The following is a 25,001-nucleotide window of genomic DNA, read 5'->3' on the forward strand; positions in this document are numbered from 1 at the left end:
TGACTAACAGGCTTTCTGCAAATATTAAAAAACCTTATGCCTTCTTAATGGGTTTCTGTATAATTTGCTTAAATCTATTCACAGGTTCCATCAATGTCTTTCAGAATGCCCACAGTGCATCCTGACATCCTCTGTCTTTTTATGATCCTCATTACTGAAATTTCCTTTGTCCCAAGTGATGGCTTTCTCTTTAGCTTAGCTTGTTCAGGAATCCATTCTGATCAAAGCTGGCCTTTGTTAGTCTCTTACAAATCAGTGTCTCTGTACTGCAACTCTCTCCATTAACTGCCTTCCAATTCCAGTGAAGGCACCTGCCCAACCACTTCAGGGATGTTCTATCTTTGATAGTTTAGAAATGTAACATATTACTCCATGAATATGGTCCAGTCTTCCACATTAGAAACAATGGAGATGGGGCTGCAGGAAGGCTTAGTGGTTAAGAGCACTTACTGCTCTTCTGAAGGTCAATTCCCAGCACCCACATGGAAGCTCACAACTGTCTGATGCCATCTTCTGGTATGCAGATGTACATGTGGACAAAATATACATAAATAAATGAATCTTTAAAAAATGAACTTCCTTCTTAAAGGAACAACATAAAATGATTAAAAAAGCATCAATGCTGGGTGGTGCAGCTAGCTCAGCAATGCAGTACTTGGTATATCATGTACAAGACCTTGGGTTTGGTCCCCAGGAACACACAAGAACAAAACCACAATCGTTAATTTTTTTACATGTATTTATTTATTTTGTGTGCTGGGAGGGGCATGGTACACATGTGGCAGTCAGAGGAAAATGGGGAAGAATTGATTTTCTCCTTCTACCACATGAGCTCTGAGGTCAAACACAGGTAATTAGGAATAGCAGTAGGTACTTTTTTTTTTTTTAAACTCATTCAGCTATGTTATCAGCTCAAGCACTGACATTTGTTATCCAAAATAAATACTTTTTTTTTTTTTTTTGAGACAGGGTTTCCCTGTGTGTCTCAGACTTGCTTTGTAGACCAGGCTGGTCTCGAACTCACAGCAATCCGCCTGCCTCTGCCTCTCAAGTGCTGGGATTAAAGGCATGCACCACCATGCCCAGCCAAAATAAAATACTTTTTAACCCTTATAGATTTATAATCAATATTTTTATATTTTACGTGCTTTAAGCTGAACTTCATGTAAACAGTAGTCTAAGAATGCAGGCAAGAGTGTCTACAGCACCTTTACTACATCAAGCTTACCAATCTAAAAGAAAATTTTGTTTATAACACTTACCAGGATGCCCCAAATTACTTAATTCATCTGAAACAGAGTAAGAGAAAACAGGTTAATTTTAAATAATTCAACTGCCCAGTTAGCACAAATAGTAAGAGACGCAGTTTATGAGCTGCTGTATCATATTACAGCTGTTTATTAGTTTAGAACTTTTCAACGTTAAATGGAGAAGCCATACAAGTGCTGAACAGGTAAGAACACTGTTGTTAACGGCACTGAGGACTTCTAAATGGTTTCACTTTAACTAAATTACAAAAACCTAAAGAAATAAACTTACTGATACCTTGCTCAAAGTTTTAGATACTTATTCATGAATGATCTTTCAAATAACAAAACAAAACAAAACAAAAAACCTTTAACTTGAAAACACCAGGACACTTGATGACCTACTGTGGGCTACTGCAGAGGAGGGTCCAGTGTACGTCAAACCCAGTTTCCCTATTAATATCTTTTTCTTTTGTTTTTTCAAGACAGGGTATTTCTGTGGAATAGAGCCCTGGCTGTCTTGGACTCACTTTACAGATCAGGCTGGCCTTGAACTCATAGAGATCTGCCTGCCTCTGCCTCCCAAGTGCTGGGGACATTCCTTGGTTTTAATGACTAGTTTTGAGCAGTAGAATGTTCTTCATTTGGGATTTGTCTGTTTTTCTTACGGCCAGAACAAGATATGGTGTGCTTTGGGGGGAGATAGAAGTTTCTTTTGTTGTTATTATTGTCTCTCTTTGTTTTTTGAGACAGGGTTCCTCTGTGTAAGAGCCCTGGCTCCTGGACTCGCTTTGGTAGACCAGGCTGGCCTCAAACTCACAGGGATCCACCTGCCTCTGCCTCTCAGGTGCTGGGGTTAAAGGCGTGCGCCACCAGCTGAACAGTTTCATAAATAACTTATATCCTTTATACACCTTTCATACAGGACAGATAGATAATCTGAGCACAAACTCATGAAATAATTTAACCATCAGTTTTCTTACTTATTAAATTTTATGAAGACAAAAATAAACATGAAATAAATTACAAATGATAGAGGATTCATAAAGTATTTTATGGGAAATATATTCTTGGTCTGTTTGCTTTCGATGAAGTCTCAGCATGCAGGCCAGGCTGTCGTCAAACCCTCAGGCTTCCGTGTGCTAGATTAGTCATACCACTATGCCTGACTAAAAATACTATCTCCATACTGCACAGAATTAGCTTAAGAGTGGCACCAACCAGTTCACAGGGTATGCACATTTTTTGCTGCCTTTCATCTTATGGATTAGATTAGTTTCTAGGTAAGTAGGTCAGCACCTTACTCCACCTCTTTTTACTAAAAATGTTTCATATATTTGTAATGCATTAAAGATGTTTCTATCATATTCTGCATTCCACTTTGGCTATCCTTTCTTATGACCTCCTGAATGCCTGTTTAAAATGTGCACAATCTCACTGCCCCGAACCACAGCTGAGCATCACGTTTTCAACCACACTCCTTATCCTAATAATATTCTAATGACATACACAAGATGGAGTAGGAGACACCATGTACTGCGCATTAAAATAAGATGTAATGGAGGATACTGTTCACAGCGTGTATCAACCCACCGACTATAAACTGTCTTAGTCTTGTAGGCTTTTTGAGAAAAAAAAGTTGGATACGATGTTTTCCATCTGAAAGTTTTTTGGAGCAACTCCATAGCTACATTGTTGTTTCTATACTCTGAATAGTTATTTGAAAATTGCTGTTTGATTTCCTTTTTTGTTTGGTTTTATTTTGAGACAGAGTTTCATTGTGTAACCCTAGCTGTCCTATAGTCTCTCTGTAGACCAGCCAGGATGGACTTGAATTCACAGAGATCTGCCTGCCTTTGCCTCTCCAGAGCTGGGATTAAAGGTGAGGGTCACCACAGACCAGCTGTTTGCTTGTTATTGAAAAAAAAACAACAACAAAAAACAAAAACCCAAAACAAAACTGCTAGTGAATTGTGTAATTATAGAAACAACAGGGCAGGGTAACAGTTACATGCTCACTCTGAAGCCACACAGCAGTGCTCTTTTAGATTTATTCTCAGAGGTCTCCTGTGTTAGAAGTTTAAAGAAACAAACACATGCGAGTAGGCAGAAAACTCTCAGAAGAGGAGTTGGGTTAGGATTTCTCATGGTGTCCCTTCCACAAGAGTAACAGCTGTGGGATCAGAACTTCTTATAAGAGAACTCTGGCTCAAACTATGTATTAGAATCAAAACAGGAATCATTAGTACTTTACATGCTGCCATAGAAATGAATGACAGGAAAACTAGAAAATGCATGATTTAACATCACTCATCTTACTTTACCCAAGTAGCACCTAAGGGAGACTATGTAATAGTTCAAAGAAGCAGCAATTGAAAAAATACTTTGCTATTCACAGCCTTAGTTTTCCAAATCAATGTGATAGTACACTAAGGGGAGGTAATCTAAGTGTTAATATTTACTTATTACAATTTAAGTACAATGTTTTGGCTAATTAAAACAAGTTTGAAGTTTATGCTGAAATGGATATTTAGTTCTCTTTCCATGGCAAAAGTGGCATATCAATTAATCTAAAACATTGTAGTTTTGAAAATTTACATTATCAATATTATTTTCAAAATATTTAATAATTGATAAATATATCACATGATATATCCATCCTGAAATTTTAAGAAACTGTGTTTGCTTTTAAAGGGTATTTTAAGAAATAAAATAACCAAAACAAATACTTATACAATATTTTAAATACATTTTAGTATACTTTGAAATATTAACACATTTGAAATATTTGCTATTTCAAATAACCTATGGAGCAACTCTTATATGCAACAGGAAGTCAGCTGAAGATTGCTTTAGAAGTGTCTGTTCAACAGTGTCAATGGAAATTTACAAAACCTAAAGGAGAAGACAGTATCCTTAAATAAAAATGACTTATTAGAGCTAGTATTTTTTCTATCACTGCAGTTAGTAAGCTAGGACACTCCACCACTCCCAGAGTAGCCAGCATGCAGGAGACTTGGTCTTGAACCAAAGGATTACACTACCTTCGGTGCACTCCACTGCCCCCTCTGTTCTTCCTTATGTTAGAGAGAACAAATTTGAGCATATTGTAACTCATAATCTTAGGAAAGGCAGTCAATAAACAAACAGAGATAAATACCACAGAATCATGTTGTCAAAGCACCACATGCATTGATATTTCCTCCTATTGACAAAACACTATAAATGTATCCACTATTGACAAAACACTATAAATGTATCCAATGTATATAGAACAAACTTTAAAATCCATAATTCACAATAGGGAATACTAACCAATAATTATTTTTCATTTGTGTCTCTGACTTTTATGTTTTATTAAAAATATTTTTCACCAAATCAATATTTTCTAATTCAGAACTACAAGGAATACATTTTAACACAAATATTTATAATAAACTATAATACTAAAAAACAACTAAAATGAGCTAAATAAAATAACTTTTTAGGTTTTTATTTTGTTCTTTTATAAAACTTAGAGAATTAGTTTAGTATGAATTCTCTGAAAATTTTGTATAGATAATATAACTACTTATATGTGATATATTATTAAATGGCACAGGGCAAAAAGTAGTAGAGCTTCCTTTGCTTAAGCACTGCAGGGTACACAGCTTGTGTCTTACTTATCAGAATGCAGCTTACCTACGATGACTTCTACCTTCTTACTATCTTGACTGTCTCGGTCATTATATACATGACACCAGTAGGTTCCTTCATGCTCTAGATCCACATATGGAACCTGTATCAATATCAGAACATATATTTTCTCAACATTAATTTAAAAATTGCTTAAGGCAAAATTCAGTGTATTTTTAAAAATTCCCAAATACAACATTTCAAAAAAAATTATACATCCATTAAACTAGATATTAGCAAACAAATGATAAAATTATTCTAATAGTACAAAGTACTGTTACAGTAGTAAAGTACAATAGTACAGTAATATTTGATATTTTATGCTGAAGCTTTGGTTGAAATCTAGCCCTCTTGCAAATAAAAGAAAATAGTTAATACTGAAACATAAAGAACTTGAACTAAAAGTACTGAAGACATTCCAAAGAGTATGAGCTGAAGTAGTTCTTTTATATCTTAATTGTACCACTTATTTTAGAGATTAATCCACCCCCACCCCCCAAAAATCAGCTGTTTACCATGTAATGCTTTTTTGTTTCATGTGTTAAAGGTGATTCATTTTTGAACCACTGGTAGTGAGGAATAGGGCTTCCAATAGCAACACACTGCAAAACCAATGTGCTGCCTGGCATCAGCTTTTGGGACTTTGGTTCAACACAGATTTGCAACTTGGATTCTGAGACACCATCCATATTTCCTTAAATTAAAAGAAAAAAAATCTCTGGGTTACACATAAAGCCAAAATTTTCCTACAATTTAAACAAAGACAAGCCTAAGTCTATCCTTTATTTTTTACAGTCTTTTTTTTTTACAGTCTTTAAAACCATACTTAAAATTTTTTTCCATGAAATTCTCACAAGTGTTAAGAGATGTTCTGAAGAGAAAAGAATACTGTGATGAACAAAAACAGTTTAGAAATTCTAGGCTAACAAGTGGGCACACTCAGAAGTGTCTAAGGAAGGGAGAAGCTAAGCTTGAATTATAGATGCAATACAAAAAGGTGCAGGTCATGACCATCAGCAGCTTCGAGCTCAGCATCAGGCACAAGAATGAAAAGGGTCCATGTCATCTTAAGGGACTGACACATAGCAAATGACAGACCATGTGGAGTCAACTCTTAATGACTCATGTGTGGCATCTACACTCTGAAGTTAGTTTTAAATAGACACTTAAATAAGATGACCAACTAATGAACATGCAGCTTCACTTATCACTTACCCTGGAAGCTTTCTGATACTTCTGCCACATCATAGACATCTAGCTGGGACCACTGGCTAAATTCAAAGGTGGAATTGTTGTTAACACGGCAGACATAAAAGCCTGCATCCTTTACATGCACTGTGCTAAAAATAAGTTCTGATGAATTTCCATATGGGATCTGCAAAAGAATCAGTAAGGGGCATACGTGAAGGATTTGTCAAAAATCCAGCTTATAATACATGTTGTATAAAATCTATGATTTGATTATGGACATTTGAAACATATGATTCTTTTTGCTTCAAATTCTAAAATATTTGCTAGTTACAAAGTAAGAAGTAAGATTTTGAGAACTGAAATACTAGAGCTCCACCGTCTTTAACAAGTCCATTCAACAGAAAGGTTAGCTGTCCCCAGCTCTTACAGGAGCTCACTAGTAGGAACCATCTGTTCAGTATTAAAACAGTACATCTATTTATACAACTGCAACTTTTATAAGTAGCATACAATGCAGTTAACACTGGGGTGGCACAAAGAAAGCAAACTGGCTATTATTTTCACTTCTGGCAAATTGGCTATGACTATGTGGATGAACTATTTTACCTTGAGACTTCACTTTCTCATCTACAAAACACTGTAAGAAGACAGGCAGCTCAACAAAACCACAGCCACCTTCTGTGTTTGGCTTCATGGGAAGCATAGACAAAATGGCCATAGCAAGGTTTCTTTCACTTTGGTCAGAATGTGAAATAATAGTTTGTGTTCTCTTATACTTACTCTCAGATCAGAGTAAATCTATCATAAAGTCTCTCAGTTTCATGTTCACAGAGAAGAAAGACTTTCACAGTTTAGAACAACATCACAAGACTTCCCTAGCCTATCCTTGTTCATCCTCAGTATGTTGTTTTGTTTTTGAGACAGGGCCTTACAATATAGCACTGGCCAGCCTCGAACTCATACAGACTCACCTGCCTCTCTGCCTCCCAACCACTGGAGTTAAAGGCATGTGCCATCTGCCCAGAATCTCTTGTCTTTTATGAAGAAACACCCTTGGTTTTCTCATAAGTTAGATACATAAACCTCTAACGTTACCAATTTAACAAACTGTTTAATTTGTAGGTTCCTCCACACATAGTTTCTCAAAATTATTTTATGTTTACTTATTGTGTGTGTGCATATGTGTGTCAGGATACAGACATGCACATGTGCCATGATATATATCTGATAGTCAGAGGGCAGGTTTTGGGAATCAGTTCTTTTTTTTTGATCACATGAGTCCTAGGCACGAAACTCTTATCATCAGGCTTGTCAGCAAGAGCCTTTTCCTGATGAGTCATCTTGTAGACCAATGTGTTTCTTCCAGTAATCCTTCTTTTCCTTCCTTCCTTCTTTCTTTCCTTTCTTTTTTTCGACAGGGTCTCTCTATATAGCCCTGGCTATCCTGGAATTCACTATGTAGATCAGGATGGCCTCAAACTCAAGAGATCCACCTGCCTCTGCCTCTGAAGAGCTGGGATTAAAGGCATGTGCTACCATGTCTGTCCCTCATCTTTTTTAAAAAGATCTATTTTACTTATTTCATTAAATGTGTGTCTGTCTGTATGTGTGTGTGCTCCACATGCATGCAGTGCCTACAGAGGCCAGAAGAGGCTGTAAGATCTCCTGGATCTCCCAAGTGGTAGAAACTCTACCTAAGTCCTCAGGAAGGACAGCAAGTGCTCTTAAAGTGCTCACTCACTTCCAGCCCCTACCAATCCATCTTATCTGCCATTTACAGGGCACAAGCTCAGAATCTAAGAGGGAAAAGTTTTTCCTTCTTAATAGTCTCACCTTCTCTGAAATTGTTTCTGCATTTTTTCTTGGCTTTAGCATCTGTTTCTTCCCTTTATCAAATCATTTTAAAAACATACTTTAAGTCCTTTTTAGTCACTAACCAGCCAACAAACAGTTTTGTTTATGCATCACTGAAGAAGTTAGTCACCTCTTTCTTCTTGAAATACTTTTCTTTTTACTCTTCTAACTCTCTAGACTGTTCCATCTTTAATTTATTTCATTATAAACTCTCAGTGTTGCCTCTCTGTGGTTCACTTGCATGTATAATAGGCATGGTCTGAAGTCACACTCTTTTTTTTTTTGAGACAGGGTTTCTCTGTGTAACAGCTCTGGCTGTCCTGGAACTCGCTCTGTAGTCCGGGCTGGCCTCAAACTCACAGAGATCCATCTGCCTCTGCCTCCCAAGTGCTGGGATTAAAGGCATGTGCCACCACTGCCCAGCCTGAAGTCACACTCTTATCTTCCCTCCTATACATAGACCTCTCCAGTCTGCTCAAAAAACAAACAAAAAACCTACAGAGTAAACATGGCCAAGATACTCAAGCAGAAAAGTAGGAAGCCCTCCTTGAGTTTTCCTTTTGCGTCCTCATGCTCTACATATGATCTACCAGCCTGGCTAACCATATCCTCAAAACACATGTGAAATATGCCCAGTGGTTCGCATTCATCAAGTCACTGAGACTACACTTCAGCTATTCCTCAGCAGCCCAGGCAAGAGATACCAGGTTGTCTTTCTATCCTCTGCTTCCTCAAGCAACACATTTTTATGTAAAGACAAAGCAAAACCATAAATTCTGTGTTTAAGCTGGACCTCGGTGGCGCATGGTCTGAAGTCACACTCTTATCTTCCCTCCTACACAGACCTCTCCAGTCTGAGTGCCTCCCAGCAGCACTCAGGAGGCAGAAGCAGGTGGGTCTCTGTGAGTTTGAGGCTAGCCTGGTCTACAGAGTGAGTTCCAGGAGAGCTAAAGCTACACACAGAGAAGCCCTGTCTCAGAGGGGGAAAAAATCCTTTGTTTAAAAAATCTGCTGGTTCCTCATATCCTGTTTCCATGTTGCTTATGTTCCTCTTAGCTCTAAACTCACAAAAATGACTGCTGTCTCTCCCCTACATGTAGAGTTACTATACGTCACTACTGCATTATATCATGGCTTGATACAAAACAGGGGCTCACTATAATTTCCTGAAATAGACCACCAACTCCATATAACTCTTTAAATTCAAGATGTATTCCATATTCCCTGTGTTCCTATCTTCTTCCAGTCACAATGTATTTTATAATTATATACTTCATCTAGTAAGTTTTTATCTTATCTTCTGTAAAAGGACTTCATTAAAATAAAAACTAGAAAAGTATGATAAAATATATTTACTTACCATCTCTTGAGAGAGAGGGGGGGGGGGAGAGAGAGAGTGTGTGTGTGTGTGTGTATTTCTCACAACCTTGATGACAGGAATTCACACAACCAGTAATGGTAACTAGGGACCAACACAGACTTAATCTAGCACTAAATGTCTATGTAATCACTTTACTACACCCCTTATTTTTATGTAAGGAAAAAAATATTTTTCTATGAGATAACATAGTCTGTTGCAAACAACTATTAGAACCATGTTAGACCTCCCAGATCTCATCTCTAAGCACTGTGAGGTAGGCCGCACTCTGTCCTACCCTATAGGCTATAGGACTTCATCATTATCATCATCTTCTTTTCTTCTTCTTCTTCCTCCTCCTCCTCCATTTATTTATTATTTATACAGTATTCTGCTCACATGTGTGCCTTCACACCAGAAGAGGGCACCAGATCCCATTATAGATAGTTGTGAGCCAACATGTGGTTGCTGGGAATTGAACTCAAGACCTTTGGAAGAACAGACAGTGCTCTTAAGCTCTGAGCCATCTCTTCAGCCCATTACAGGACTTCTTAAGGAGTCCTGTGGTACCAGGCTTTGGTTCCCTGAGTTGCTGTGTTGTCTGACATCACACTCAACTCTTCCAGAATTGTCCCTGTGTCACTAGGTAAAACCCTGTTCCTGTAGCCTTCAATACTAGTCCCACAGAGAAAAATATCTCCTCTCACAACTTATAACTTCCTCTTCAGAACAGTGTACAAATATCCACTGAAAGAAGAAAAGTGAGTTAAAAAAAGACTAAATCAACAAACTAGTTTAGATGCACAAGTCCCAGTACAGAAACAAAAGTAACATATGCATGCTACAACAACATGTAATCTAAAATTACTAAACCTATAAGAATGACCTAGAAGAACTACCAGATGAAGAATTCAAAGGATTATTAATTATGTCCAAAAACCTCAGAGGAGATATAAATAAAGTTCAAAAGAAAAGCAAAAAGCTATGTCAAATGAGGAAGGCAATGCAGGAAAAAGGCTGAAGAAAACCTAAAATGAAATAATTCTGAAAATGAAAAACTTAATAAACCAAATAAAAGCCTCAGTGGAAAGCTTCACCAATAGAATGGATCATGTGGGAAACAGTGTCAGAGATGGAAGACTTATATGGTATTACTCAGTAAAGGTCAATGATGAATGTTAAAAAAAAAAAAGGTATGGAACATTGGAGAACTTTGAGGAACTGTGAGAAGACACAGCCTTAGAGTTATGACCACAATGAAAGGAGAACACCATAGCAAAGGCATAGAGAATATTTTCAGTAAAATAACAGAAGAAAAAAATTTCCCCAAACCTAAAGAAAGAAATGTTCATTCAGGCATAAAAGGCCCACAGAATACTAAATAGAGACGACCAGGAAAGAAAGTCTCTATAACATAATTATATTTAAAATACTAAAAACACAGAAGAAAGGGTCTTGAAAGCTGCAATACAGATGGTTCAGTCACTTATAAAGGCAGGCTCTGTTCAGTAGAAACTTCTGTAGCCAGAAGTACCCGGAAAGATGTATTCCAAGTTCTGAAAGACCTTACATGCCAACCCAGATTATTATACTCAACAAAACTATCTATTAAAATTACAAGAGAACTAAAACTTTTTACAATAAAAACAGATTAAAGGAATTTATGACCACCAAACCAGTTCTATAGAGGACACTAGATGGAATACTTTAGACAGAAGAAAAGGATAAACATAGTCAAGGGGCCACAGGGAATAAGCACTACCAAGCAAGCACAAAGAGGAGTAAGGGACGGGAAATCAGAGGCAGTAGAAGGCCTAACCAAAATGAAGGGTGCATGAAAAAACTATATGGAAATCTATGATCTTCTAATCCCCCTACAAAAACCATGGAAGGGAGGGGACACTGGAATTTTCATTTAATAAGATTATGTCTTCTTGGGGTGGCTTTATCCATCCACATTAGTGAAATAACAGGTATGGTGGCTCACATTCTAATTCCGACACTCACAAAGCTGAGGCAGGAGCATTACCACAAATTCAAGCTTGCCAGCTTGGGCTACAGAATAAAATCCTGCCCCCAACCAACCAACCAAGCAACCAGTCAGCCAACCAACCTAAATAGAATTAAAAGGCACTTAAAAATTACCTCTTTATTCATTTTGAACCATTGATATTGTACAAAAGGATGTCCAGTTGCCCGGCAGCACAATTTTACTAATTGTCCAGCCAAAACTGCCTTAGATTCTGGGTTTACAGTGATCTTTAACCCTAAAGAGAAAAAAAAAGTAAAGTCACAAAAGAGAGTTGTTTTCTTATACACAAAAACAAAGAAATATTTTAGAAACCATTTTCATATTTGTCTTTGTTATAAGTCATTTATTTTTCCTTTTCTGTCAGTATGCATCTTCAGCTGAAAACTTTGTAAAATCACAAGAAAAAAACCAAACATCTGCAAAAGACTCTGATGTACTCTAATTTGCCATGGTTGGGAAGGCAAATTATTTGCACATTCTTCCAATTTACTTTTTACCCACAGTCTAACATTTCTGAGATCAGGATGCACCCTTTAAGGCACCTGCTAGGCAGACATCATACTGCAGTTCTCAATGCCAGTGCATACAAATACCTGGGCATACGGTCAGCACCTCAAATGAGTTAGCTGCACAAATACTGCACTGGTTAGTTTTTCTCAACTTGACACAACTAGAGACACCTGAGAAACTGAACTGGTGTCTAACTAGCTTCACCCCTACTGACTAGTGTTCGTGGCTCTGTAAGGTATTCTGTATACAACCGTATGAAAAAGGCAACCATCAACATCTCCCAGCTACAAACCATTCAACTTACAACACTGACCTGCCTGCAAGATAAAATGGTGCAACAGTGGCACAAATGTCATGGGCAACCACTTTTGCTTAGATTTAAGGCCAATTGCATGAGATGGAACCCATTACTGACACTGCTAAAATGACCAACAACTTGAGACTAGATACTAAGTCATGGGCCAAGGGAGAACCTACTATTATTATTCTGCAAAAAAAACCCCATAGCAACAAAATGGCCCCTAATGACACAGATCAGAATATCGCTCAAGCCTCATCAGAGAAGCTCTTTCTTGCAGTAGATGGAAATTAACACAGAGACCCACAAGTGGACAATGTGCAGAGTGAGAGACTTTGGAGCACTCAGTCTTGGTTTTGTTTTTCTTTTCTCATATCTTACATCCTTACAGCAGAGTTTCCTCTCCCTCTCCTCCCCCTTCCCCTTTTCCCAAGCCCCACCTCCCTTCAGAAAAGAGGAGGCCTCCCAGGGACATCAACCAAACACAGCATAACGAGCTACAATAATACTAGGCACACACCATCACATCAAGGCTGGATGAGGCAACCCAGTAGAAGGGTTCTACAAGTAGACAAAAGAGTCAGAGCCAGCTGTTCCCACTGTTAGGAGTCCCACAAGAACACCAAGTTACTCAGCCATAATATGTATGCAGAGGACTTATGTCGGAGCCCCTAGGAGCCCCTGCAGGCTCCCTGATCTCTGTGGGCTCCCATGAGTCCGAGTCAGTTGATTCTGTTTGTCATGTTCTTGTGGTGTCCCTGACCCCTCAGGTTCCTCCTACCCTTCTTCCCCCTCCTCTGAAGGACTCTCCGAGCTCCCTCTAATGTTTGGCTGCATCAAGCACTTAAATAAGATGTCTTCATAAAGCCCTTCTCCTCAAGGCTCTATGCAAAAGTGGAGGTGGAAAGACTGTAATAGCCATTGATGGTGGATGGCTCCAAGGAAGCAGTGTCTTCCAGATATAGAAGGGCTGTGTGCACATATCAACTCAAAGACATGATGACAGCAGGTGCAAGATCTGCACAAAGTTTCACCCCCAGCCAAGAAGCTCTATTTGTAATTGATGCCTGCTGGCAAAGGGAAAAACAGTTTTATACAATGAAGTGTTAGTGGGTATATTAACCATAATCCAGGGCAGGCGCCATGTCCAGGAGTAGTTGGCTAGAATTTGTTTTGTTTTGTTTTAGTGTGTGTGTGTGTGTGTGTGTGTGTGTGTGTGTGTGTGTGTGTGTGTGTTTTGGGGGAGGTCTATTTCATTTTGCTGGTTTAATTTGTGGTTTGAGTTTTGCTTTTTGTTTTGTTGTTTGAAAGAATTCATATACTTAATGCCTGAGACTCTGAAGATAATAGAATAAAAAAAGTATTCAATGGAGGGGAGGGCCGGAGAGATGCTCAGATGAAAGAGCACTGGCTGCTCTTCCAAAGGTCCTGAGCACAACCATATATAATGAGACCTGATTCCCTCCTCTGGCATACATGCAGACAAAACACTATATACACAATAAATAAATGATTAAAAAAAAAAAAAGAACGGAACTGTTTTTTAAAAAAAACTATTCAATGAATAATTCTGAGCAAAATCACAAATTAAATTGTTTTTTTGTCAGAGCTTACATTTTTTCTGATAGTCTTATTCTCAAATTTGTTATTAAGACATAAAAATGTTTTTATGATTATTTTTGTTTATTTGAGAAAGTATTACTCTGTAGCTAAAGCTTGCCAGGACTCAATACGTAACCCAGGCTGACTCACGGCGATTCTCTTACTTCAGCCATGAGCTGCCATTCCACGTGGCTCCTGTAACTCTGTGAGGCCAAGGGTATCCCAGCCACTGCACAGGTCATGCAGTCTACAGTCAGTGGGATTATATTTATTGACACAGGGAATAAGATACAAGAGTTCCATTTACTTCCCAGAGGCTTTGGTGTTCTATAGCATGAGAACTTAGTACACAGTGCAGTGCATTAGGGCTGGCGGTCAGCCCTTACCATTTCTGGCTCTCTCTTATTCGAGGCACTAAGTATAATAAAAATGTGAATGCCCCTTTAGGACATTCACTGCTTAGAGATGTGCAACAATTGCATGTGGGGCATCTGCATTGGCAGTTCATTGCTCCTAGCCAATAGGCTCCAGTCGAGGAAGCCACGCATTCAGTACAGTGCCCTCCAAATAAGGCATGTGAGGTTTTATGGTAGAGCAGAGAGTGGGAGTCCATGTTCCCTCTCTCACCATCTAGGACCCTTGGCAGTTGTAGTCAAAGGTCTGGTTACAGACCTAGGGTCTGTTGGCTCTTTTTCTTATCCAACAAGTGTATTTTTGTTTGGTGATCTATGTGGTTCCTGGAAAGCTGACTCAGCCTAACTCCATTCTTGGCTTTAAGCCAGGCATACCAACACATTCCATGTCCTTGGCTACAGTGACAGTATTAGGGACAAGCAAGTGAACAAAACTGGTAACTAGAACAAACCTGCTTTTTGCTTAGAATTCTGGGACAAAGATAAATGAGTCTAAGAGCAGCCAGCAGACATCCTGGGCTAGGTGAGTGTCAGTTTTAGAAGGAAGCCAATGTCAAGAAAGAAGATGAAAAACATCGAACTTACAGCTCTTCTCTACCTCTTAGGAAGCCTTATCTGTTTCTGGGTGCCTCAGGCAGAAGTAATACAGCACCTTCACGACATTAATCTGAGTTTGGATTTCTGGTAGGTTAACTGACAATTTACCACTATATCTTATGTTCCTCACTTCTCATATTAAAAATATATCACAGGGACGGAGAGTTGGCCAGTGGTTAGCATTCTCTGCTTAGCATTCTCAAAGAGGTTGAGTTCCCAGCATGCTCCATCAGTAGTTTATAACTACCTATAACTCCAGTTCCAAGGGTCCTATGCCCTCTGGCCTCATGGTGAATATAAACGTATGCAAGTGCGTATACATATACATAATAATATGCATAAATAATTAAAAATATTTGGTTATATAAGAAACATTAATACACCAAAATTATGTAAAATAGAGATCATGAAGCCCACATTTTATAGCCCTTCCTGGCTTGACTGGATACTTTGCTCCTAATGAGACACATGGGCAAATGGGATCCTGGAGCAGTCTTGCACTGCTGCTGCCACCAAGCAGTGTTTATCTGAAACAGGATCTTGCTGTGTAGTCTAGGCTGGCCTTGAACTCTTGATCTTCCTTCTAGACTCTAGAGTACTGGGAATACACACATGGACTACCATTACTGGTCCAATCAAGCAACTTTAATGACATGTCCTCCCTCTCTGATATCACTGATGCTGGTCAATTCCACCTGCAGCTCTATGGAGGACAGATCATCTTCTGTTTTTTCAAGTATCCATCTCTCAGTCTGTTTCCTATGTTTTGTTTTTGATTTTGTATTTTATCTTTATTTGTGTGCTTGTGTTTCTGTGTATATGCAAGTGAGTGTAGGTGATGTCAGAGGTCAGAAGAAGACATCAGATCCCTTGGGCCTGGATTTATAGGCAGTTTTGAGTTGTCTGATGTGGGTGCACGGAACCACATGCTCCGGGCCTATGGAAGAACAGCAAGTGCTCTTAACTGACAAGCTGCTATCTTTTAGCCTCTTGTTTCCTATTCTTCACATGATTTTGCATATGAAAAGCCTCACTCAATACAGGTATAGTAAGAAAAATTCATATAGCTAACCTTTCAAAAGAATCAAAATGGCAAAAAAATAGTATACTTTATCTCATCCTTAAATACACATAGATGAAAATGTACATTATGTTTTGGGTTATGTTATTTTAGGGTATGTTACAGAAACCTTACAGGTAAATACTTTAGCATATATCTTCCTAGAACATACGAGTATTCTACTAGATTACAATATTATGGCATAAAGCTCTAATATCAATTATGTGGGCTATATCCAAATTTTAAAAGTAATTGCTTAAAAATGTTTTGTATAGCTTGCTTCTTGATACAATCCAACACTTTTGATGTCTTCTTTGGTCTCAACATGGGGGGTGATAGGGAATGAGGTTCTCCTGTGCATTTATTTTTTTGAAAAATACTAAACACAATTTACCTGGTCAAAAAACAGTATATTTCTCCATGGATTTCTGAAGAATATTTCTGAAGGAAAATAAAAACCTACCTGGGGGGTTGAGAAGCTGAAGAACCTCAGTGTGCTCCAAAGCATGTAGGAAGTCACTCAATTCTGTAACTGTACATCCTTTTTCACCCATTAGTTTCAGTAAACACAAACTTGGGCTTCCCTCTGGCTCCAGGACTTTAAGAGAACACTGTTCCAGGTCCAGGCAACTGAAACAACAGATTTCATCCATGATATGTCTAATATGTAGCTGGACCATTGTAGGTGCTGTACAGGAAAAAAAACCCTTGGGTGATAGAAAACTAATTACATTATGAAAACTAGGGCCCTTCCCTCCTCCACAATTCCTTTCTCTTCCTTAGTCTCTTCCCGTTTAGCTCCTATAACTATTAAGTCTGAAGGATGTGACAGAAATTTAGTCTTGATGCAGATCAAACTTTTATCCTTAAGTTAAAAGTGAAGAAAAGACCAGGTAATTGCTTTACTTTTTCTTTATTCCTTTTTCTTTATTTGTTTTGAGATAGGGTCTTACTATATAGCTCTGGCTGGCCTGGAACTCCAAATATAGACCAGGCTGACCTTGAATTCAGAGAGCTACTGCCTCCCAAGTGTTGAGTGCTAAGGCACCAATCATATCAGGCCTTTTCACTCTTTCTTTTTCTTTTTACTCTTCCTTCTTCTCCTCCCTCTTCCTCCTCCTCTTTCTTCATCTTTATTGTTTGGGTTTTCGTTGTTGTTGTTTTGTTTTTTGTGTGACAGCATTCCTCAGTGTAGCCAGGGCTGTCCTGGAACTCACTCTGTAGACCAAACTAGCTTGGAGCTCAGAGATCCACTTGCCTCTGCCTCCCAAGTGCTGGGATTAAAAATGTACACTACCACTGCCCAGCCATAATTTTTTTTAAATAAAGAAACTATTTTTATTTGTGTATCATAGACTCTACAGTTAACAGCTGCTGTCACAATCAAGGCACAGAAGGTTTGAAAAGCTATAGGTGATAATCACTATTGGATTCAATCTCCCTTGATTATTTTAGAGAGCGCTTCTGATATACTTCCAGCTGAATCTTAAGCATGTTACATATCCAGGTAACAGAATTACAGTTCCCGTCACTCTTTCTTTAAAGATACATGATCCAAAATGAAGGCACTACCTAGTGGGCTAGCTGCTGCTGTCATCTGAAAAGAATATGCCCCTCATCCCATGAAGCCAGAAAACCTTTAAATCACAGTGTGCACAGATATACATAGTATAAGAAGTTTTAAGAACAGAGAGGATAATGTCTCAAAAACGACACTGGGAAGGATAATCAATGTTATAAAGTCAGCAACTGAAGAAGGCCTAAGAAGCCTTTGTCAAAGACCATATACTAGCAACAAGTTAGTAAGTTTTCAAATAAATATGAGACTCATAAATACATGAGTGCAGTATACAAAATACACATTTTAGGATTCAGAAGTTTACCAGGTACTGATACCTGAATTTGAGAAGCTATCTTATCAGATATAACCAAGGGATGTCTTAATTGCTGTTTACACTGATATAGAGAAAAAGCTCAATAGCTGGAATTTTCCTTCCTAACAGACAACAAAGATCAAATTGAAGTTAAATATTTTGTTCCAAAACAAGGCATAAAGATAAAAGTAAGATTTTGTCTATCTTTTTGTATTACTGATTTTCTCCATGGGCACTCATGGGCTCTTGACTAAGGTGATGTGTCTATATACCCAACTTTTTTTAAAAAAATAAAACACATCAGAATTTTATTTCTTGAAGAATACAGCATATGAAATCACAAGAACAACAAAATGAAAAGTTACTAGGTGAGCTGGGCATGGTGGTGCACACCTTTAATCCCATTTAATCCCAGTACTCGGGAGGCAGAGGCAGGCAGATCACTGTGAGTTCAAGGCCAGCCTGGTCTATAAAGCAAGTCCAGGACAGCTGAGGCTAACACAAAGAAACCCTGTCTTGAAACCCCCCACCACCAGAAAAAGAAAATAAAAGTCACTAGGCTTCAGACACAGAACACATTATCAGATGCAGGAAAATACTAGTTAACCTGAAGTCTGCATCAGAAAGAAAAAGGTATGGAAAAAATATCTAAATTGTTGTTTACTTGAGAAACATACACTTAAAACAAAGTAAAAGAATGGTACAGTACAAATTAGAAAAGCCAAAAGTAACTAACTTATTTCTGTAGCCTAAACTACCTACCTTTGGTACTTAATCTTTTTGAAAAAGCAATTCTTTTTCTATTTTTCTAAATACTTCATGAGCATATCCATGGAATACCTTGAAATAACTTCAATATAAAACATCCAGCAAAATTACTACCCTTTCTACTACCATTTTTCTTATATGGGGAAGTGTATCTAATGAATCTTCTGAAAATGAAAAATATGAATATCAAGAAATCTAGTACTTACAAATTTTACTTAGAACTTCAAATAAAATTGAAATCCTGGCAGCTAGAATTTCTTCTGGAGCTTGGTAGATACACAAATTCAAATGACTTGGCAACTGACATAGAACTTAATGACTTCCCATTATCGTAGGTAGCATTTTACTGTTTCTAAAATATAAGCAAGGTGCCATTCTTCCAAATACACTGGATTCCTGTATATTTGTACATACTCAACTTTTATCTTTCCTTTTTAAGTTATGCTCTTATAAGAGTATGCTTTGATGTGGTTTATATAAACTTGATTATCACTAAAGCAGGTGAACTTTGCTTTTAAAAATTATTTTTCAGTGCTAGAGAAATGGCTTAGTGGTAAAAAGAACTCAGTGCTCCTCAGAGATCTGAGTTTACCCTTGTCATATGGCTCACAACCACTTGTAACTCTAGCTCCAAAGATTATTTTTTCCACTTCAGAATAGAAAAGCAATTAGAGGGTTTTAAGCAGAGGAACAAACCTAACTTAAGGATTTTATTTTACTGTTGTAGGCCCAGGGTGGCCCCAGGCCTAATGTTTCTTCCTCAGCCTGCCTAGTGCTAGTGCTTATCTTTTCTTTGATTTATCTGTCTTAGGCTTGCCTCACACTCCCTATGTAGAGGACCTTTAATTTCTAACTCTCTTTCCTTTACCTTCCAAATGCTAGAAATACAGGCATTTGCTACTGTATCTGGTTTATGTGGTGCTGGGGATGGAACCCATGCACACTAGGCTAACATTTTATAGGCTGAGCTACAGCCCCAACCTGCTTATTAATATTTTAAAACATTCTTTTTTCTTTTAAAATTTTTTTACATATACATTTATATTATTACAAACACATATTTAAACTACACACAGCAAGAAGAATCATGAAACAATCAGGAATTATATAAATTTTACTTTCATAGTTTTGGCTATTTGTATTTGGCAACTTTGAAGAAAACATTTCCCTATCTTGGTGAGTCTAAAATTCTGAATGTAAATCAATATCTATCATATTTCATCTCTATCAACTTAAAACATCTATCCTCGACCTAAAGACATCTTAACCCCTCAACTTAATTGTAAAACTAAACTATCTCGTCTCCAACCCCACTAGAGACTTGAGAAGTAATAAAATTAATTACCTGAGTAAACAGGAAGTGCAGGTTAGCAGCTTCCAAAGTGAAAAAAGAAATGACAGTTGCTGCCTGAACAGTCACCCAAAACTCTTTGTAACATTGGAGCATCAAAAAGGAACAACATTCTTACTATTGTGTTTAGAACAAGTTGGGAAGTGAAGGAGAGAGAAATCAAGCAAGTATTGGAAGAACCTGGGTGAGATATGTAGGCTTAGCCTAGTATGGCAGTGAATGCCAGATTCTAAATGTATACTGAACATACAGCAATGAGGAATTACTGGCAAAAGTGGTATATATGCAAGTAAAATGAGCAATGACTGATTTTCTGGTCTGAACAACCAAAGAGATGTAACAGTCACTTAGATACAGAAAACTAAGGGAAAGAAGTTTACAGGGGAGTACCTAGTAAGTTTCGGACATGTTACATTTAAGATGCTTATTAGTCATTTAAGAAAGAGCAATAGCCACCTACATACACAAATCTGGGAAAAGCAGATATACTGGATATAGTCAGTCTGACTGTATTCAAAACCATGAATGAAGGGTAACACCATGGGAAGAGTAGGTAGAAAAGCACTTAACGATAAAAGCATGAGTTCTAGCACACTTGGAAATTCAGACTGATGAGACAGATGAGGGACACTTTGGTGAATATTTTCAATACATGTCTTCATTTTTATCATAATTTGCTCGAGGGTAGGATTTCTGCAGCCAAAGAACATCTTCTACACTTCAGACAAGCAGCAACAGATGTTTTCTCCCCGGTTCCTATTTCACAGCCCCACTTTCAAGCACTCTGCTTAGATGACTTAGATATTCTAAAGCTTCCTTAAAGTTCTGCCAGTCCTTGTAGTTCAGCTGTTCCACTCACCACCAATTAACATATGCTGGCACACTAAGAATATGTCTAAGCTGGCAGCAAAGGGCATCCGATTTAGCCAAGCATAGGGGTGCATATGCCTTTAATGCCTGCACGGAGGGGCAGAGGAAGACCGCTTTGTGTTCAAGGTTAGCTGGGTCTACGTGGCAAGCTTCAGGTCAGCCAGGGCTGTAGAGAGCCTGTCTTAAAGTGCCTGATATTAGATCAGTTTGAATAGAATCAGGATTGGTGGTTGTAGCAAACCAGACTATATGCAAAGATTCAATCTGAATCGTCAATAACCACCTGAAAACATTTACGATAGCCCTAATCTCTGGAGACAGTGCTGAGTGGATGCTTCCTGTGAGCGGTCTTATTAAATGCTCATGTAAAAAGTGAGTGGGAAAATGCGACAACAGGATGAGCATGGTGACACTCAGAAAGCAGAGGCAGGAGGATCATGACAAGTTGGAGGCCAGCCTGTTCTATGTAGTAAGGCCTCGTCTCAAGCCAAACCAACAACAACGAGGGGGGGGGGATAATAAAGGTAAAGTTTTGAGATTGGGGCTGTGCATTCAATGACTAAGGAAAGCACTTCACAGGGTTTTATACACCCTGGACCAGACTCTCAAGCTGCAATCAGAGGAAAATGCCTTTATGACCTTTTTATCACCAGATGCTATTCTTCCATTAGTATGAAGCCATTTGAACTTAAAAACAAAAAACAAACAAACAAAAAAAAAACTTAAACATAAGAATCACCAGCTGACCCTGCCTATCCCTTTGGGCCATATACTTTAGCTCCTGGTTTTTAGTGCCAACTTTTGTTACTGTATTTGAGACAGCCTCTCACTATGGAGCACTCCCTGGCCCAGAACCAACATTGATCTGCCTCTGCTTCCTGAGTGCTGGGAGTAGTGTGCACCACCATGCCTAGCTTTCAGGACTAACTTTTTATGGCAACCAATTCTTTTGATCTCAGTCAGTATGAGTTTAGCATTTCCAGATTCTCCACCCCCAACCCGCGCCAAAATTAACCTACAAGGAGCTATTGAACCATCATCTTGGAAGACTCATGAAACTTACCTGACTCTTATCAGAATTCTCTACCCTGAATTCTAAAATTCTAAAAATGAACAGTAAGTAACTGGCCTTCTCTCTATACTACTCCTTGTTAGGTGGCTTCAAACTTTTCCCTAAGTTACCCCCAAACAATGGTTAATGCTATTCTGCAGTTTACTTAGCAAACTTTTACTGAAGGCTTAGGAAAGAAAACAGAATACCCAACAATAAGTACCCACTCCTTTTATAGTCCAGTAGCTATACTTCTTTTAGGCAGGGTTTGGAGTATTGACACCTAATTCTTCCTTCATCACCATGGAGACTCTCCAGGAAGCCTGGAGCCTTCCTTAACTGGATTCACAGCTAACACCATCATACTCTGCAGATCTGCTCTCAAAGGTAACACTTTCATATATTATTAAAGCCTAGAAGTTGAGAAATTTGCAAAGCGTGGATAATACTTTGGATTTTTGTATACTCCAAAGCCCAAGGTGTTTTTCCTGGAACAGAACTGATGACTTCTGACTGCTTGGCTTTGCTAGTTCATCGTTTGTCTTTTTGTCTTCAGACAGGGTTTCATGTACTTGATGTTCATCTTGAACTCCTTGATCCTCCTGCCTCAACCTCTCAATGCTAGGGTTATAGGTATGTTACCTGGTCCAACTTAGTTTGACATTTCCTGATTTAAAAAAAAAAAATCAGGCAACATGGGCCTCTTCTACTTGAGTACTAATCCCATATCAACATTACTCTTTGCCTCAATCTTAAACTCTGAAGCTCAGGGTGTTGGGAAGGTTAAAGTGGATAATGCTTGTAAACAGTACATTGGTGTAGACTCAATGTTCAATAAATATTATTCACACCCAACCCAGTATTCCATATGTTACTGTGAATGTTCCCAAATGACGGTCTGTTAGAATTTCCAGCAAACAAGAAGCACTCAATAAATTTTTAACAAAGGACTCCTCTCACAATGTAAGAAGTATTAAAGAGTACTATGTACAGCACAAAATAAGAAATGACTTCTGTTCTTCAGCTTATAAAGATATATATACAAATAAGCACAGTAAAAGTCAAGGTTTAGTTATTTGACAAGAAACTGGAGGAGTTAAAAGACAGGCTGAAATCTTGACAAGGGTATAAAGTGGTGGTTCAAAGGTCCTTTTGGGAACCCCTAGTACAGTTTCTAAGACCACCACGTTCAGGTAGCTCACAAGATTAAAGCTTTTCTCCCCCTCCACAATAGTACTAAGACTCTATTTTCTATTTATTCTTAAAGGAAAAGTTTCTAGAGTTCTGGTACTTATGATTCTGCAACAGAATGAACCAAATATAGAACATAGTCCTGCAACTAAACTAAAGCACATTCAAAGCATTCAGCAGTTTGAGCGGGAAGACTGCTGCAAGATCCAGACCAGACTGGCTGATGGTGTCCAGGCTACCCTCAGGCTACAGTGAGATCGTGTCTCAAAAAGATGAAGAATATGATGGTGTTATGATAAAACCCCAGCATCAGAGAGACTAAAACTGGGGACATAGTAATCTGAGGGCAGGTTAAACTACATAGCAAGATCTTGTTTTAAAAAATAAAAACCAAACCAAACCAGCCAACCAACCCCAAAGCAACAGACTTTAAAAATATTAATCAGTGCTCTATTGTTTTTGGACAAACTGTTTTTCTGAAGAAAAAAACCTGACATCATTTCTGCTACCATGTAAGAATTTTTAAGATAAATATTTTAAGAGTTATTATTTTTATTTTCAAATGACTATTTGTACACACTTGCAAAATAAATAGAACCCACCCAAAAGCTATTTTCTTCAATTATTCTTCATTAATTCTCAGGAGTGTAGAAGTCTTGAGACTCACAATCTTAAGAATTGCTAACTGTGATGCCAAGCCACGTCAGTGGTCCCTCGGCAGGAAAAGTGGTTTAGTTTCTTAGAGTAATGCTCATGGTGAAGTTTAGTAAGTTTGTGGGACAGAGGACAACGGTGAGTTTAGATCCAGTCTCTTCCCTCCTCCGTCTCTCTACTTGCCCCCCAGGAACCACTGCACGTTTCACCCCTCTGCCTGCCCTGGTCCCTCCAAAGCGCCCTTTGGGTACCGAAGGCTGTGTCCACATCCCTCACTTGTTTTAAAACCCACGGGGATCACAAGCCTGCGGATAAGCTTTCCTCCTCTTAACACAACCCGTGTCAACTTCCAGAGATCGCTCTCCAGCTGCAAGGGTGGAGGGCCAGGAAGGTGTGAAGGGACCACCGGGCCATCAGGGCCAGTCCCTTCCCTATCCCTGCTCCGGAGCACATCCCTCCTCCCGCCCGAGGGTCCCGAGCCCCGGGTCCCCGCTCACCTGAGCTTGAGGCGACCCCGACTGCTCGCCAGCTCCGCCAGCTGCCGCCAGCCGCGGCCCTCGGGAGCGCGGTCCAAGCTCTCGCTGAGCCTCCGCAGCAGCGGCTCCGGCAGGCGGTTGAGGGTTGCCCCGGCTGGAGGGGCGCTCAGAAGCCCCGAGGGCGCGGTCGGGGGCTGCAGCACAGCCAGGGGCGGCGAGGCCTGCAGCGGCTGCCCCCACAGCGACATGGCTACGCCGGTGGCCCCGTACTGCCCAGCTCCCGCCGGTCACCTCTGGCCTCGGCGCCCGCGCACCTTCGGCTTGCCTTTCGCCGTCTCGGGAGTCGTAGGAGCGGAAGGAGAAGTCAGCCGCACAGCGAGGCCCTCACAGGAAGAAGCACCGCTCCGGGGCCGCGAGTTAGGTTCCCCTGAGAACCCGCGGGGCGCGCCCGCCGGACCGAGGGGCGGGCTTCGGGGGCGGGGCCTGATGCGCGTGTGTGGGCGGGGCTTGGTGGGACTTCTCCAGGGGCCAGGAGTGATGAGCTCGGGGGCGGGGCATAGGCTGGGGCCCGCTCGCTAGTGCAGACAGCCTCACCTGCAGTGAAGGGGGCGGGACAGGGGGCGGGGCCTGGCTGCGGGCGGACGCCTCAGCCTCTTGGGAGCGCTGCCTTGGGGGCGGGGCGAAGGTGTAGGCGGGGCGTGAGGCCGAACCTCCCCTGCCGCTTCAGAGTCTGCAGGGCGGGAAGGAATGGGTGGGTATGGCTATTGGAGGAAGCGGTGGAGGAACTGCCACAGCTAGGAAGCCTGCGGCGTAGGAGCTTCCCGGGACCCGTGGGAGGATGCTTACCTCACACTGGAGAGGGTAGCACGCGCTTCCCGGAGGCGCCCCCACGCGCGTCCGCTCTCAGCGTAGCCCCCGGGCTTGCGTATG

The 25,001-nt window shown here is 39.7% G+C and overlaps 1 protein-coding gene across 2 annotated transcripts in view; it reads right to left on the reverse strand.

Moving 5' to 3' along the window:
- MALT1 (MALT1 paracaspase) overlaps positions 1-24,532 on the reverse strand; it is a 54,179-nt gene extending 29,647 nt beyond the window's left edge. Inside the window, exons 1-8 of one of the 2 annotated variants that reach the window (XM_084780837.1) lie at positions 24,093-24,532; positions 16,300-16,466; positions 11,470-11,591; positions 6,138-6,297; positions 5,438-5,616; positions 4,929-5,025; positions 4,292-4,324; positions 1,263-1,289 (exon numbers count right to left, since the gene is read on the reverse strand). In XM_084780837.1, coding sequence (XP_084636963.1) covers positions 1,263-1,289; positions 4,292-4,324; positions 4,929-5,025; positions 5,438-5,616; positions 6,138-6,297; positions 11,470-11,591; positions 16,300-16,466; positions 24,093-24,319 — 1,012 coding nt within the window. In that variant the 5' untranslated portion in view covers positions 24,320-24,532. The remainder of the gene's footprint in view (positions 1-1,262; positions 1,290-4,291; positions 4,325-4,928; positions 5,026-5,437; positions 5,617-6,137; positions 6,298-11,469; positions 11,592-16,299; positions 16,467-24,092) is intronic. The other variant, XM_084780838.1, reaches the window with a different exon arrangement.
- Between the last annotated feature and the right edge of the window lie 469 nt (positions 24,533-25,001).

The sequence above is a fragment of the Acomys minous genome (genome assembly GCF_964271855.1).
Source record: "Acomys minous genome assembly, chromosome: 4".
In the NCBI taxonomy this organism is placed as follows: Eukaryota; Metazoa; Chordata; class Mammalia; order Rodentia; family Muridae; genus Acomys; species Acomys minous.